Consider the following 16,898-nt stretch of genomic DNA (forward strand, 5'->3'; position numbering starts at 1 on the left):
AAGAGAAAAATTTTGGATAATGAGGGGAAAAATTTGGGAGAAAAAAAGAAAAATTTGGGATAACGAGGAGGAAAATTTGGGATAATGAAGAGAAAAATTTGGGATAATGAGAAGAAAAATTTGGGATAATGAAGAGAAAAATTTGGGATAATAAACAGAAAAATTTGGGATAATGAAGAGAAAAAATTTGGGATAATGAAGAGAAAAATTTGGGATAATGAAGAGAAAAAATTTGGGAGAATGAGGGAAAAATTTTGGATAATGAAGAGAAAAAATTTGGGAGAATGAAGAGAAAAATTTGGGAGAATGAGGGAAAAAAATTTGGGATTATGAGGAGAAAAATTTGGGATAATGAAGAGAAAAATTTTGGATAATGAGGGGAAAAATTTGGGAGAAAAAAGAAAAATTTGGGATAACGAGGAGGAAAATTTGGGATAATGAAGAGAAAAATTTGGGATAATGAGAAGAAAAATTTGCGATAATGAAGAGAAAAATTTGGGATAATAAAGAGGAAAAATTTGGGAGAATGAGGAGAAAAAATTTGGGAGAATGAGGAGAAAAAATTGGGATAATGAAGGGAAAAAATTGGGATAATGAGAAGAAAAATTTGGGAGAATGAAGAGGAAGAATTTGGGAGAATGAAGAGAAAAATTTGGGAGAATAAAGAGAAAAAATTTGGGAGAATGAGGAGAAAAATTTGGGATAATGAGGGAAAAAAATTTGGGAAAATGAGGAAAAAAATTTGGGAGAATTAAGAGAATAATTCGGGATAATGAGGAGGAAAATTTGGGATAATGAGGGGAAAAATTTGGGATTATGAGGAAAAAAATTTGGGATAATGAGGGAAAAAAAATTTGGGAGAATGAGGAGGAAAATTTGGGATAAAATGGGAAAACTGACCTTGGGATCAGACTCCTGGATGAGAGAGATGAAAACGGCTTCCTTTAGAGAGGAAAAAAAGGATTGGGGTTTAATTAATAATTGATAATTGAGCAATAATTAATCATCATTAAAGTGTTCATCATGTAAAATTATCCAGGGAAAAATCTCATTTTTTAAACTTCAGGAAGTGCTAAAAAACTCAATTTAAATTCTATTTAAATACTGAAATCTTGCTTGAAGGAGAAAATTGGGAATTTTTTTTCCAGTGTTTTTCCCACAATTCCTGAAATTCCCCAAATTCTCCAACTTCCCCCAATCTCACAAAACCCGAATTCCCCAAATTCCTAAAATTCCCACCATTTCTAAATCCTTCTAATTCCCAATTTCCCCCCAAACCCACAATTCCCAAAATCCCCAAACTGCTCAACTTCCCTCCATCCCAAAATTCCCTAAAATTCCCCAAATCCCCACATCCCCACAATTCCCAATTCCCTCAATCCTGCAATTCTCACAGTTCCCACAATTCCCCCAAAATTCCCAAATTCCCTCAATCCCACAATCCCGAAAATTCCCACAATTCCCAAAATTCCTAAAATCCCCACAATCGCCCAAATTTCCAACTCCCCCAATTCCTAAATCCCCACAATTCCCACAATCCCAAAATTTCCCAACTTCCCCAATCTCTCAATTCCCAAATTCCCCACAACTCTCTCAATTCCCTTCAATTCCCCAATCCCCAATTTCCCTCAATCCCAAAATTCCCTAAAATTCCCCAAATCCCCACAATTCCCAAATTCCCCCAATCCCCACAATTCCCAAATTCCCCCAGTTCCCACAATTCCTAAATCCTCACACTTCCCCAATCCCCACAATTCCCACATCCCCCCATTTCCCCCAATCCCCACAATCCCAGAATTTCCCAACTTCCCCCAATCTCTCAATTCCCAACTTCCCCACAACTCTCTCAATTCCCCTCAATTCCCCAATCCCTAATTTCCCTCAATCCCACAATTCCCAAGTCTTCACCATTCCCACAATTCCCAAATTCCCCCAATTCCCACAATTCCTAAATCCTCACATTCCCCCAATCCCCCCAATTCCCAAATTCCCCAATTTCCCCCAATCCCCCCAATTCCTAAATCCCCACAACTCCCTCAATTCCCAAAGTGCTCAATTTCCCTCAATTCCCCAATTCCTAATTTCAATCCCACAATTCCCAAATTCCCCCAATTCCTACAATTCCTAAATCCTCACATTCCCCCAATCCCCACAATTCCCGCATTCCTCCAATCCCCCCAATTCCCAAATTCCCCCAATCCCCACAATTCCCAAATTCCCCCAATTCCCACATTCCTCCAATTCCCACAATTCCTAAATCCTCACACTCCCCCAATCACCACAATTTCTGCATTCCTCCAATTCCCCCAATCCCTGCAATTCCCAAATTCCCCAAATTCCCACAATTCCCAAATTTCCACAATTCCCACAATTCCCAAATCCTCACATTTCCCCAATCCCCAAAGTTCCTAAATTCCCCCAATTCCCAAATTCCCCCATTCTCCGCAATTCTCAAATTCCCCCAATTCCCACAATTCCTAAATCCCCACAACTCCCTCAATTCCCCAATCCCCAAGTCTTCACAATTCCCCAAATTCCCAAATTCCCCCAATCCCCACAATTCCCAAATTCCCCCAATTCCCAATTCCTAAATCCTCACACTCCCTCAATTCCCACAATTCCCACAATTCCCAAATTCCCCCAATTCCCAAATTCCCCCAATTCCTAAATCCTCACACTCCCCCAATCCCCACAATTCCCCAACTTCCCTCAATCCCACACTTCCCACCATTCACTCAATCCCCAAATCCCTTAATTTCCCCCAATCCCCCAATCCCCACCATCCCTCCAATTCCCAAATCCCCAAATCCCGGTTTCCCGGGCTCCCCACCTCGTCCTGCAGGCTCGGCAGCCGCGGCTCGTGCCGGATCTCCAGCTGGTTCCCGCCCAGGCTCATCGGGAAGCTCCCGTAGAATTTCACCATGGACTCGGCGGCTCCGCGCGGGATCTCCAGGAACGCCTGGAAAATCCACACCCACGGCTCCCAAAAATCCCAAAAATTCCCCAAAGGTTCCCAACATTCCCGAGCTGGGGGTTCCCGGTACCTTTTTGTGGGAGGAGAGCACCAGCAGGTCCCGCAGGCCCCCGAAGGGCTGGGCCAGGCTGGAGAGCTCGGCCGGGCTGCAGCCCCTGGCGGGCAGGTTGGACACCAGGAGAACGCAGAGCTGAGCGGGGTCGGCAGCGTCAGCCTGGGGGAGGGAATTCCTGAGCCTGATCCCCATCCCAACCCTGATCCCCATCCCCATCCCAATCCCGGCAGGTTGGACACCAGCAGCACACAGAGCTGAGCGGGGTCGGCACCCTCATCCTGGGGGAGGGAATTCCTGATCCTGAGCCTGATCCTGATCCTGATCCCAAACTCCATCCCCATCCCAATCCCAATCCCAATCCCAATCCTGATCCCGATCCTGATCCCGATCCTGATCCTGATCCCGATCCCAATCCTGATCCCGATCCTGATCCCAATCCTGATCCCCATCCCAATCCCAGCAGGTTGGACACCAGCAGCACACAGAGCTGAGCGGGGTCGGCACTGTCATCCTGGGGGAGGGAATTCCTGATCCTGAGCCTGATCCCCATCCTGATCCCAATCCTGAGCCTGATCCCCATCCTGATCCCAATCCCAATCCTGATCCAGATCCCGATCCTGATCCTAATCCTGATCCCGATCCCAATCCTGATCCCGATCCTGATCCTGATCCTGATCCCAATCCCAATCCTGATCTCGATCCTGATCCTGATCCTGATCCCAATCCCCACCCCAATCCCGGCAGGTTGGACACCAGGAGCACACAGCTCTGCTCGGGGTCAGCATCGTCCTGGGGGGAGGGAATTCCTGATCCTGATCCTGATCCCCATCCCAATCCTGATCCCGATCCTGATCCCAATCCTGATCCTGATCCTGATCCTGATCCTGATCCCCATCCCAATCCTGATCCTGATCCTGATTCCAAACCTGATCCCCATCCCAATCCTGATCCCAATCCTGATCCTGATCCTGATCCTGATCCCCATCCCAATCCTGATCCTGATCCTGATTCCAAACCTGATCCCCATCCCAATCCCAATCCTGATCTTGATCCTGATCCCGATCCTGATCTCGATCCCCATCCCAATCCTGATCCTGATCCCGATCCTGATCCTAATTCTGATCCTGATCCCCATCCCAATCCCGGCAGGTTGGACACCAGGAGCACACAGAGCTGATCGGGGTCGGCACTGTCATCCTGGGGGGAGGGAATTCCTGATCCTGATCCCGATCCTGATCCTGATCCTGATCCTGATCCCAAACTCCATCCCCATCCCAATCCCCATCCCCATCCCAAATCCCAATCCCCACACGCAGCTGCACTCGGGGTGAGCGTCATCCTGAGGGGGAAGGAATTCCTGATCCTGATCCTAATCCCAATCCCAATCCTGATCCTGATCCTGATCCCAATCCCAATCCTGATCCTGATCCCCATCCCAATCCTGATCCCAATCCCAATCCTGATCCTGATCCCAATCCCGGCAGGTTGGACACCAGGAGCACACAGAGCTGCTCGGGGTTGGCACCGTCATCCTGGGGGAGGGAATTCCTGATCCTGAGCCTGATCCCAATCCGAATCCCGATCCTGATCCCCATCCCAACCCTGATCCCCATCCCAATCCCGGCAGGTTGGACACCAGCAGCACGCAGCTCTGCTCGGGGTCAGCGTCCTGTGGGGGGCACGGAACTCCTGATCCTGAGCCTGATCCCAAACTCCATCCCCATCCCAATCCCCATCCCAAATCCCAATCCCCACACGCAGCTGCGCTCGGGGTGAGCATCGTCATCCTGGGGAGGGAATTCCTGATCCTGATCCCAATCCTAATCCTGATCCCAACCCTGATCCTCATCCTGATCCTGACCCTGATCCTGATCCCCACCCCAATCCTGATCCTGATCCTGATCCCCATCCCAATCCTGATCCTGATCCCAATCCTGATCCTGATCCTGATCCCAACCCTGATCCCCGTCCCCATCCTGATCCCAACCCTGATCCCAATCCTGATCCTGATCCTGATCCCAATTCTGATCCTGATCCCAATCCCAACCCTAATCCCCATCCCAATCCTGATCCCAATCCTGATCCTGATCCCAATCCTGATCCCAATCCTGATCCCAATCCTGATCCTGATCCCAATCCTGATCCCAACCCTGATCCCAATCCTGATCCTGATCCTGATCTCAATCCTGATCCTGATCCCCATCCCAATCCCAGCAGGTTGGACACGAGGAGCACACAGCTCTGCTCAGGGTCAGCGTTGTCCTGGGGGGAAGGAATTCCTGATCCTGATCCCGATCCTGATCCCAATCCTGATCCTGATCCTGATCCCAATCCTGATCCTGATCCCCATCCCAATCCTGATCCTGATCCCAATCCCAATCCTGATCCTAATCCCAATCCCAATCCCAATCCTGATCCTGATCTCAATCCCAATTCCCATCCCAATCCTGATCCAGATCCTGATCCCGATCCCAAAGCTCTGATTCCCATCCCAAAGGGAATTTTAATCCTGTTCCTGTCCCAAAAAGAATCCCAATCCCAATCCCAGCGCTCTGATTCCCATCCCAAAGGGAATTCTGATCCCATTCCCCTCCCAAAGGGAATCCCAATCCCAATCCCAAAGCTCACTGTTCCCATCCCAAAGGGAATTTTGATCCCATTCCCATCCCAATGGGAATTCCAGTCCCAATCCCAATCCCAATCCCAGAGCTCTCTGTTCCCATCCCAAAGGGAGGTTCTGGGGTTTGGGATTGGGATGGAGCCAAACCCAAATGGGGTTGGAGGTTGGGATTGCTGGGAATGCTTGGGAAAGCAGGAAAATTCCCAGTGTTCCCAGAATTCCCAGCATTCCCAAATTCCTAAAATTCCCAAAATCCCACATTTCCCAAACCCCTAAAATTCCCCAAAAATCCCACAATTCCCAAACCCCTAAAATACCCAAAAAATCCCACAATACCCAAACCCCTAAAATACCCAAAAAATCCCACATTTCTCAAATCCCAAAAATCCCACAATTCCCAAAATTCCCAAAAAATCCCACAATTCCCAAACCCCTAAAATTCCCAAAAAATTCAAAAAAAATCCCCCCAAAAATTTCCAAAAATTCCAAAAATTCCCAAAAAAATCCCAAAATCCCCCAAAAATGCCCAAAAAATGCCCCAAAAATTCAAAAAAAATCCCCAAAAAATTCCCAAAAATTTCCCCAAAATTCCCCCAAAAATCTCAAAAAAATCTCAAAAATTCAAAAAAATTCCCCAAAAATTCAAAAAAATTCCCCAAAAATACCCAAAAAATCCCCCAAAAATTCAAAATAAATTCCCACACATCCCACAATTCCTAAACCCCTGAAATTCAAAAAAAAATTCCCAAATAATCCCCAAAAAATTCCCAAAAAATCCCCCAAGAAATCCCCAAAAAATCCCAAAAAATTCCCCAAAAATTCCCAAAAAATCCCTAAAAAATTCCCAAAATTCCCCCAAAAATTCCCCCAAAAAATCCCAAAAAATTCCCAAAAAACTCGCAAAAATCCCCCAAAAAATCCCAAAAAATTCCCCAAAAATTCCCAAACCCCGCTGACCTTCCCGCCTGCATCCGTGGGTTCCTCGCTCAGCGCGGCCTCTGGAAATTTATATTTAAATAAATTAATAAATTCAATTTAATTTTATATTTATATTTAAATATTTTAAAATCTTTATACCAAAATACCAAAGGGAGAATTCCATGAATTTTCTGGAATTACCTGGGGCTGTCCCGGGGTCTCCTGGTCCTTCTGGATCCGGGGAAATTTTGGGATTATTTGGATTATTGGGATTATTTGGATTATTGGGATTTTCGGGATTTTTGGGATCCAATTCCGGAATTTCCTCAGCCACAACCCCGGAATCTTCCCCGGCCTCTTTTCCTATGGAAAAATGAAAAATCAGCACAGAATTAATTCCAGTTTTTTCCCCCTTTTTTTTTGCAATCCTATTAAATTTTTTATCATTTTTCCCCATTTTCCCAAGGGATTTTTCCCTTTTTTTTCCCAAATTTTTTCTGTATTTCCCCAATATTTTTCCCATTTTTCCAAGGTTCTTTCCCCCATTTTCCCCCATTTCTTCCCATTTCCCAAGGGATTTTTTTCCATTTTTTCCTAATTTTTCCTCAAGATTTTTCTCCGTTTTTTCCAATTTTTTCCCCAATTTTTCTTCAAGATTTTTCCCATTTTTCTCAATTTTTCCCAATTTTTTCCCCCAATTTTTTCCCATTTTTTCTCAATTTTTCCCAATTTTTTTTTCCATTTTTTCTCAATTTTTCCCAATTTTTCCCCAAGATTTTTCCCAATTTTTTCTGCCAATTTTTTCTCTCAAGATTTTTCCCATTTTCCCCCCAATTTTTCCCAATTTTTTCTCCCAATATTTTTCCCAATTTTTCCCAATTTTTTCTCCCAAGATTTTTCCCAATTTTTCCCCAAGATTTTTCCCATTTTTTCTCAATTTTTCCCAATTTTTCCCCCAAATTTTTCCCAATTTTTTCTCAATTTTTCCCAATTTTTTCTCCCAAGATTTTTCCCATTTTTGTCAATTTTTCCCAATTTTTTCTCCCAAGATTTTTCCCAATTTTTTTTCCATTTTTTCTCAATTTTTCCCATTTTCCCCCCAAATTTTTCCCCATTTTTTCACAATTTTTCCCAAAGATTTTTTCCCTTTTTTTTTTCAATTTTTCCCAATTTTTTCCCAAGACTTTTCCCATTTTTTCCCAATTTTTTCTCCCAAAATTTTCTCCATTTTTACTCAATTTTTCCCAATTTTTCTCCCAAATTTTTCCCATTTTTCCTCAATTTTTCCCAATTTTTCTCCCAATTTTTTTCCATTTTTTCTCAATTTTTCCCAATTTTTCCCCAAGATTTTTCTCATTTTTTCTCAATTTCTTCTCAATTTTTCCCATTTTTTCTCCCAAGATTTTTCCCAAATTTTTTTCCATTTTTTCTCATTTTTTCCCAATTTTTCCATAAGATTTTTCCCAATTTTTCCTCAAGATTTTTCCCAATTTTTTTCCATTTTTTCCAAATTTTTTTCCATTTTTTTCTCAATTTTTTTCCCCAAGATTTTTCCCATTTTTTTTCCCATTTTTTCCCAATTTTTCCCAGTTTTTTTCCTTTTTTTCTCAATTTTTCCCATTTTTTTCTCCATTTTTTTCCCAATTTTTTTCCCCATTTTTCCCAATTTTTTCTCCCAAAATTTTTCTCCATTTTTACCCAATTTTTCCGCAAGATTTTTCCCATTTTTTCTCAATTTTTCCCAATTTTTCCCCCAAATTTTTCCCCATTTTTTCTCAATTTTCCCAATTTTTTCTCCCAAGATTTTTCCCAATTTTTTCCATTTTTTCCCAATTTTTTCTCCCAAGATTTTTCCCAATTTTTTCCCCATTTTTTACCCAATTTTTCCCAATTTTTCTCCCAATTTTTTCCCCATTTTTTCACAATTTTTCCCAAAGATTTTTTCCCTTTTTTTTTTCAATTTTTCCCAATTTTTTCCCAAGACTTTTCCCATTTTTTCCCAATTTTTCCCAAAATTTTTTCCATTTTTTCTCAATTTTTCCCAATTTTTTTCCCAAATTTTTCCCATTTTTCCTCAATTTTTCCCAATTTTTCTCCCAATTTTTTTCCATTTTTTCTCAATTTTTCCCAATTTTTCCCCCAAGATTTTTCCCATTTTTTCTCAATTTTTCCCATTTTTTTCCCATTTTTTCTCAATTTTTCCCAATTTTTTTCCATTTTTTCTCAATTTTTTCCCAATTTTTCCCCAAGATTTTTCCCAATTTTTTCTCAATTTTTCCCAATTTTTTTCCCATTTTTTCTCAATTTTTCCCAATTTTTTTCCAATTTTTTTTCCATTTTTTTCTCATTTTTTCCCAATTTTTTCTCAATTTTTCCCAATTTTTTTCCCATTTTTTCCCAATTTTTCCCAAATTTTTTTCCATTTTTTCTCATTTTTTCCCAATTTTTTCTCCCAATTTTTTCCCATTTGTTTTCATTTTTTCCCAATTTTTTTTCCATTTTTTCTCAATTTTTCCCAGTTTTTCCCCCTCACCTTCCACATTCGAGGTTTTCTTCACTTTCTTCTCCCCCACTGTTTTCTTCACTTTTTCCTTTTTCCCTACAAAAAAGAATCCCCAAAAAAAATGGATTTGAGGGAAAAAATTTTATTTTTTCAGGGCAAAACACCCCAAAATTTAAATGAAATCCAGGGCAATTTATGGGGAAAAATTTTGGATTTTTTGGGGTAAACCAACCCCAAAATTTAAATTATTCTGTAGAATTTTAGGGGCAAAAAACCCCCAAAATATAAATTAAATCCTCAATAATTAATTAAACCGACTCATAATTCTTTAATAATTAAACAAGCTCAGGAATGAAAGAAAATCAATTATTTAGCACCAGATAATTTCTTATTAAAAACCAATGAAATTAAAATGAATTAAGCCAAATTATTAATAACTTCTTACTAATTAATTCTTAATTAATTAATGAAGATCAACCTCACCTGTCAGGACTTTGGTGCTCGGGACTTTCCTGGGAGGAGAAAAAAACACCAAAAAAATCAATTTAATTAATAATTATTAATTATTAACCCCCAATTAAAGGGCAAAATTTGAGCCCCTGGATTTCCCGTTATTGTAATTAACATTAATTAATTAATGAGGGTCTTACTTGGTGCTGGTTGGGGTTTTTTTGGGGTTCAGAACTCGTTTTTTCACCGTTTTCTTTGCCTGGAAATGGGGAAAAATTGTGATTTATTAATAATCGATATAATTGATTAATAATCGATATAATAATAGATATTAATTAGAAATGGGATTCTTAAATTTAATTAGTTAATGCTTGTTAAGTAGTGATAAATTATTACTTATGGCTGCTGTTAATTGAAATTTCAATCAGATTTTATTAAGAAATAATAAATTTGTTGTGTACAGATTTATATATAAATATATATATAATATATATAAAATATATATAAAAATATAAATATATATAACATATATAAATATGTGAAAATATAAAAAATATAAATATATAAATATATACAATATATATAAATATGTAAAAATATAAATATAAAATATAAAAGCATATAAATATATATAATATATATAAATACACAGAAATATATAATTATATATAATATATATATAAATATATAAAAATAAATAATATATATATTAAATAAATAGTGACCAATAATTAAGCATATTAATTAATTTTGACTAAATTAATTAAATTCTTATTTTATTAGAAATACGTGTATGGAACAATTGATGCCTTAATAATAAGGTTAATAATAATTAATCCTTAACTGTAGCAATTAATATTAATTAATAGGTAATATTTATATAGTTAATATTAATAGTTAATATATAATTAATAGTTAATATTATTTTCATTATTAATAACTGATGTTACATTTAAATAAGATCCTTAATTCAAATTCATTCATGCTAATTAAGCAGTTATATTCCCATTCCCATTATCCCCATTATTCCCATTCACCATTCACATTCCTGTTATTCCCATTCCTATTCCCATCCCCATCCCCATTATCCCCGTTATTCCTGTTATCCCTGTTATTCCCATCCCCATTCCCATTCTCGTTCCCATTCCCATTCCCATTCCCGTTATTCCCATTATTCCTGTTATTCCCATTCCCATTGCTGTTATTCCCGTTATTGCCATTATTCCCATTCCCATTATTGCCATTATTCTCATTATTCCCGTTATTCCCATTATTCCCACTCCCATTCCCATCCCGTTCCCATCCCCGTTATTCCCGTTATTCCCATCCCCATTCCCCATTTCCAATCCCATTCCCATCCCCATTATTCCTGTTATTCCCGTTATTCCCATTCCCCCATTCCCGTTCCCGTTCCCCATTCCCGTTCCCATTCCCATTGCATTCCCGTTCCCATTATTCCATCATTCCCGTTATTCCCGCCATTGCTGTACCCATTCCTGTTATTCCGTTATTCCCATTCCCATTCCCCCATTCCCAATCCCATTCCCATTATTCCCGCTATCCCCATTATTCCTGTTATCCCGTTATTCCCATTATTCCCATTCCAATCCCATTCCCATCCCCATTCCCGTTATTCCCATTATTCCCGTTATTCCCATCCCCATCCCATCCCCATTCCCATCCCCATTCCCGTTATTCCCATTATTCCCGTTATTCCCATTCCCATCCCCATTCCCATCCCCATTCCCATTCCCCATTCCCGTTCCCATTCCTGTTATTCCCGTTATTCCCATTCCCGTCCCCATTCCCATTCCCATTCCCAATCCCATTCCTGTTATTCCCGCCATTCCCATTATTCCTGCCATTCCTGTTCCCATTCCCCATCCCCGTTATCCCCGTTATTCCCATTCCCATTATCCCTGTTATTCTCGCCATTCCCATTATTGCCATTATCCCCATTATTCCCATTCCCATTATCCCCATTATTCCCGTTATTCCCGTTCCCATTTCCCATTATTCCTGTTATTCCTGTTATTCCCATTCCTATTCCCGTTATTCCCATTGTTCCCATTCCCACTATTCCCATTATTCCCGTTATTCCCATTCCATTCCCAATCCCAATCCCATTCCTGTTATCCCCACCATCCCGTTATTCCCTTTCCCGTTATTCCTGTTATTGTCATTCCCATTCCCCCATTCCCAATCCCGTTCCCATCCCCATTCCCATTATTCCCGTTATCCTCATTATCCCCGTTATCCCCATTATTCCCGCCATTCCTGTTATTCCCATTATTCCCATTCCCATCCCGTTCCCATCCCCATTATCCCCGTTATCCCCGTTATTCCCGCCATTCCCATTATCCCCATTATTCCCATTAACCCCGTTATTCCCGTTATTCCCATTATCCCCGTTATTCCTGTTATTCCCGTTATTCCCATTCCCATCCCCGTTATTCCCATTCCCATTCCCCATTCCCCATTCCCATTATTCCCGTTATTCCCGTTATTCCCATCCCCATTCCCCATTCCCATTCCCGTTATTCCCGTTATTCCCGTTATTCCCGTTATTCCCATTCCCCCGTTCCCATCCCCGTTATCCCCATTATCCCCATTATTCCCGTTATCCCCGTTATTTATCCCCGCCGTTGTCCCCACCTGTGTCCCCTCAGCCACGCTGGCCCTCAGTTGGTGGCCGTGCAGCAGCAGCGGCGCCGTCTCCCCGCAGCGCACGGCCGCCAGCACCGCCTCCCTGCACTTCAGCTCCAGGTACGCCTGCGGGGACACACAGAGAGCAGAATTCCTGAAATTCCTGACATTCCCAACATTCCGGGGGCTGGGGGGGCTCTGGGGTCACGGGGAGGGAATTGCAGGGGGGTCCAAGGAGGGAAAGGGAAAAAGGAGGAAAGGGAAGGGGGAAAAGGGGAAAAAGGGGAAGGAAAGGAGAGGAAAAAGGAAACCAAAAGGAAAAAAGGGGGGATAAAAGAGGAGGAAAAGGGAAGGAGAGAAAGGGAAAATGGGATAAAAAGGAAAATAAAGGGAGAACAAAGGGAATAAAGGGGGAAGGGAAGGGAAGGAAAAAGGAAAAAGGAAAGGAAATTTCAAGGAAAGGAAATTTCAAGGAAAAGGAAAAGGAAAAGGAAAAGGAAAAGGAAAAGGAAAAGGAAAAGGAAAAGGAAAGGAAAGGAAAGGAAAGGAAAGGAAAGGAAAGGAAAGGAAAGGAAAGGAAAGGAAAAAGGAAAAAGGAAATACAGAGGAAAAGGGGAAAAGAAAAGGGAAAAAGGAGATTTAAAGAAGGGAGAAAGGGAAAAGGGAAGGGGGGAAAAAGAAGAGGAAAAAAGGAAAATAAAGGGAGAACAAAGGGAAACAAGAGGGAAGGGGGAAAGGGAAAAATGGGAGAAAAATAGGGGGAAAAAGGAAAAGAGGGAAGGGAAGGGGAATACAGAGGAAAAGGGAAAAAGGAGATTTAAAGAAGAGAGAAAAGGGAAAAAGGGAAGGGGAGAAAGGGAAAAGGAGGGAAGGAAGGAAGGAAGGAAGGAAGGAAGGAAGGAAGGAAGGAAGGAAGGAAGGAAAGGAAGGAAGGAAGGAAGGAAGGAAGGAAGGAAGGAAGGAAGGAAGGAAGGAAGGAAGGAAGGAAGGAAGGAAGGAAGGAAGGAAGGAAGGAAGGAAGGAAGGAAGGAAGGAAGGAAGGAAGGAAGGAAGGAAGGAAGGAAAATAAATGGCAGAAAAAGGCGGAGGAAAGGGAAGAAAAAAGAGGAAAGAAAGGAGAAAACAGGAAGGAAAAAGAGAGAAAAAAGGGAATGGGAAGGAAGAAAAGAACAGGAAAAAAGGGAGGAAAAGGGAAGGAAAAAAAATCCCCCATTTATAAAACCCCAGAACTCCAAGCGGGAACCAGCTTGGGAACTGGGAGGGACTGGGAGATACTGGGAGGGGATTGGGGGGACTGGGAAAGGGTTAAAGGGGGATTTGGGGTTACTGGTTTATACTGGGAGGGATTGGGGGGCACTGGGATGGACTGGGGGGAACTGGGGGGTAACTGGGAGATACTGGGATGGACTGGGATGGACTGGGGGGAACTGGGAGGAACTGGGGGGAACTGGGATGGACTGGGATGGACTGGGAGGAACTGGGGGGCACTGGGAGGGACTGGGAGATACTGGGGGCACTGGGAGGGAACTGGGGGGGACTGGGATGGACTGGGGGGGCACTGGGATGGACTGGGAGGAACTGGGATGGACTGGGGGGAACTGGGAGGAGATTGGGGTGACTGGGAAAGGGTTAAAGGGGGATTTGGGGTTACTGGTTTATACTGGGAGGGGATTGGGGGGCACTGGGATGGACTGGGAGGAACTGGGGGGGACTGGGGGATACTGGGATGGACTGGGGGGAACTGGGATGGACTGGGGGGAACTGGGATGGACTGGGAGGGACTGGGATGGACTGGGGGGAACTGGGATGGACTGGGAGGGACTGGGAGGAACTGGGGGGAACTGGGATGGACTGGGAGGGAACTGGGGGGCACTGGGAGACACTGGGAGGGGACTGGGGTGACTGGGAAAGGGTTAAAGGGGGATTTGGGGTTACTGGTTTATACTGGGAGGGGATTGGGGGGCACTGGGATGGACTGGGAGGAACTGGGATGGACTGGGAGGAACTGGGGGGAACTGGGAGACACTGGGAGATACTGGGGGGCACTGGGAGGGAACTGGGAGGAAACTGGGATGGACTGGGAGGAACTGGGGGGAACTGGGAGGAACTGGGATGGACTGGGAGGAACTGGGATGGACTGGGATGGACTGGGAGGAACTGGGATGGACTGGGGGGAACTGGGATGGACTGGGGGAACTGGGATGGACTGGGAGGAACTGGGAGGGAACTGGGGGGCACTGGGAGGGACTGGGAAAGGGTTAAAGGGGATTTGGGGTTACTGGTTTATACTGGGAGGGGATTGGGGGGCACTGGGAGGGAACTGGGATGCACTGAGGGGGACTGGGAGGGGATTGGGGTGACTGGGAAAGGGTTAAAGGGGGATTTGGGGTTACTGGTTTATACTGGGAGGGATTGGGGGCACTGGGATGGACTGGGGTGACTGGGAGGGACTGGGGGGAACTGGGGGGCACTGGGGGGGCCTGGGAGGAACTGGGATAGACTGTGATGGACTGGGATGGACTGGGAGGAACTGGGATGGACTGGGATGGACTGGGATGGACTGGGGGGAACTGGGAGGGGATTGGGGTGACTGGGAAAGGGTTAAAGGTGGATTTGGGGTTACTGGTTTAAACTGGGAGGGACTGTGAGGAAACTGGGGGGCACTGGGATGGACTGGGAGAACCCAGCAGGGGATTGTTGGGAATGTTTGGGAATTCCCATTCCCATGTTTTTGCCCAGACCTCGCGGCGGGAGCGCAGCACGATGAGGTCGCTGACCCTCCCGAAGGGCTGCACCAGCTCGCGGATCTCGTGCTCGGTGTAGCCCGAGGGCGGCAGCCCCGAGAGGCGCAGCACCGTGCCGCAGCTCAGAGCCTCCGCGCGCAGCAGCTGCAGCACAGGGAGGGCACAGAATGGCAGGGAGGTCACAAAACTCCATGGGAAACATAGAGTGTTCCCAAAGATCCCAGGGAACAGCCAGAGAATTCCCAACAATCCCCCAAACCCCAGGAATTGCCCCAAATTCCCAATAACACCCCAAACCCCAGGAATTCCCAAATACCCCCCAAACCCCCAAACCCCACAAACTCCCCAAACCCCCAAATACCCCCCAAACCCCAGGAATGCCCCAAACCCCCAAATACCCCCAAACCCCCCAAATTCCCAAACATCCCCCAAACCTCCCAAACTCCCCAAATCCCCAAATTCCCCTCAAACCCCCCAAATTCCCAAATCCCCCCCAAACCCCAGGAATGCCCCAAACCCCCCAAACCCCCCAAATCCCCCAAACCCCCGAAACCCCACAAACCCCACAAATCCCAGGAATTCCCAAATCCCCCCAACCCCACAAACCCCCAAATACCCACAAACCCCACAAATCCCCCAAACCCCACAAATCCCCCAAATCCACAAATCCCAGGAATTCCCAAATCCCCACAAACCCCACAAACCCCCCCAAACCCCCAAACCCCACAAATCCCCCAAACCCCCCAAACCCCACAAATCCCAGGAATTCCCAAATCCCCCCAAACCCCACAAACTCCCCAAAACCCCAAACCCCACAAACCCCCCAAACCCCCCAAATTCCCAAATACCCCCAAACCCCACAAACCCCCCAAACCCCAAAAACCCCCAAACCCCACAAACCCCACAAACCCCCCAATCCCTCCCAAACCCCCCAAACTCCCCAAATTCCCCAACACCCCAAAAACCCCACAAACTCCCCAAACCCCAGGAATGCCCCAAACCCCCCCAAATTCCCAAATACCCCCCAGACCCCCCAAATTCCCAAAAGCCCCTAAACTCCCAAACTCCCAAATCCCCCCCAAATTCCCAAATCCCCCCAAACAACCAAATTCCCCCCAACCTCCCAAACCCCACAAATCCCAAATCCCACAAATCCCCCAAACACCCAAATCCCCCAAGCTCCCCAAACCCCACAATTGCCCCAAACCCCCCAAATTCCCAAATATCCCCCAAACCCCCCAAATCCCCCAAACCCCACAAACCCCCCAAACCCCCAAACCCCCGTCCCGCACCCACCCTGTTGCCGGGCTGACTCTTCCCCGTCTCCTCCTCCTCCTCCTCCTCCTCCTCCTGGGGCTCCTTTTTGGGGGTGCCCTCGGGGGCTGCCCCGTCCTTGCGGGGTTTGGGGGTGCCCCGGGAGCCTTTCCTGGGCACCGCGTGGGCTTTGGCCTCGTGCAGGGATCGGTGCCGCTGGAACTCGGCCAGGAAACTGGGACCGAGTGTGCGCATCACCGCCTCCAGCGCCGCCCGCCGGGCTGCGGGGAGAATGGGGAAAAAATTGGGATTTTTTGGGGGCATAAATAGGAATTTTAGGGGATTTTTTTGGGGAATTTATGGGGAAAAAAATTGGATTTTTTGGGGAAAAAATGGAGATTTTTTGGGGATTTTTTGGGGAATTTTAAGGGGAAAAAATTAGATTTTTGGGGGAAAAAAATGGGGTTTTTTTGGGGAAAATAATGGGGGTTTTGGGGAAATAATGGGGTTTTTTTTTGGAAAAAATAGGAATTTTTGGGGAATTTTGGGGTTTTTTTTGGGGGGAATTTGGGGAAAAAAATTTGATTTTTTCTGGGCAAAATGGGGATTTTTTGGGGGGATTTTAGGGGGAAATGATGGGGATTTTTTGGGAAAAAACAATGGGGATTTTTGGGGGGAAATAATGGGAATTTTGGGGGATTTTTTTGGGGAATTTTGGGGAAAAAAATGGGGTT

The 16,898-nt window shown here is 44.5% G+C and overlaps 1 protein-coding gene across 1 annotated transcript in view; it reads right to left on the reverse strand.

Moving 5' to 3' along the window:
* Window positions 1-16,898, reverse strand: part of ZNF638 (zinc finger protein 638) — a 66,292-nt gene that overhangs the window by 24,766 nt on the left and 24,628 nt on the right. The window contains exons 6-16 of the mRNA XM_064712322.1: window positions 16,207-16,445; window positions 14,908-15,054; window positions 12,176-12,292; window positions 9,721-9,779; window positions 9,554-9,582; window positions 9,101-9,166; window positions 6,769-6,930; window positions 6,607-6,647; window positions 3,045-3,188; window positions 2,831-2,959; window positions 901-942 (exon numbers count right to left, since the gene is read on the reverse strand). Coding sequence (XP_064568392.1) covers window positions 901-942; window positions 2,831-2,959; window positions 3,045-3,188; window positions 6,607-6,647; window positions 6,769-6,930; window positions 9,101-9,166; window positions 9,554-9,582; window positions 9,721-9,779; window positions 12,176-12,292; window positions 14,908-15,054; window positions 16,207-16,445 — 1,175 coding nt within the window. The remainder of the gene's footprint in view (window positions 1-900; window positions 943-2,830; window positions 2,960-3,044; window positions 3,189-6,606; window positions 6,648-6,768; window positions 6,931-9,100; window positions 9,167-9,553; window positions 9,583-9,720; window positions 9,780-12,175; window positions 12,293-14,907; window positions 15,055-16,206; window positions 16,446-16,898) is intronic.

This window comes from Zonotrichia leucophrys, chromosome 4 (genome assembly GCF_028769735.1).
Source record: "Zonotrichia leucophrys gambelii isolate GWCS_2022_RI chromosome 4, RI_Zleu_2.0, whole genome shotgun sequence".
Lineage (NCBI taxonomy): Eukaryota > Metazoa > Chordata > Aves > Passeriformes > Passerellidae > Zonotrichia > Zonotrichia leucophrys.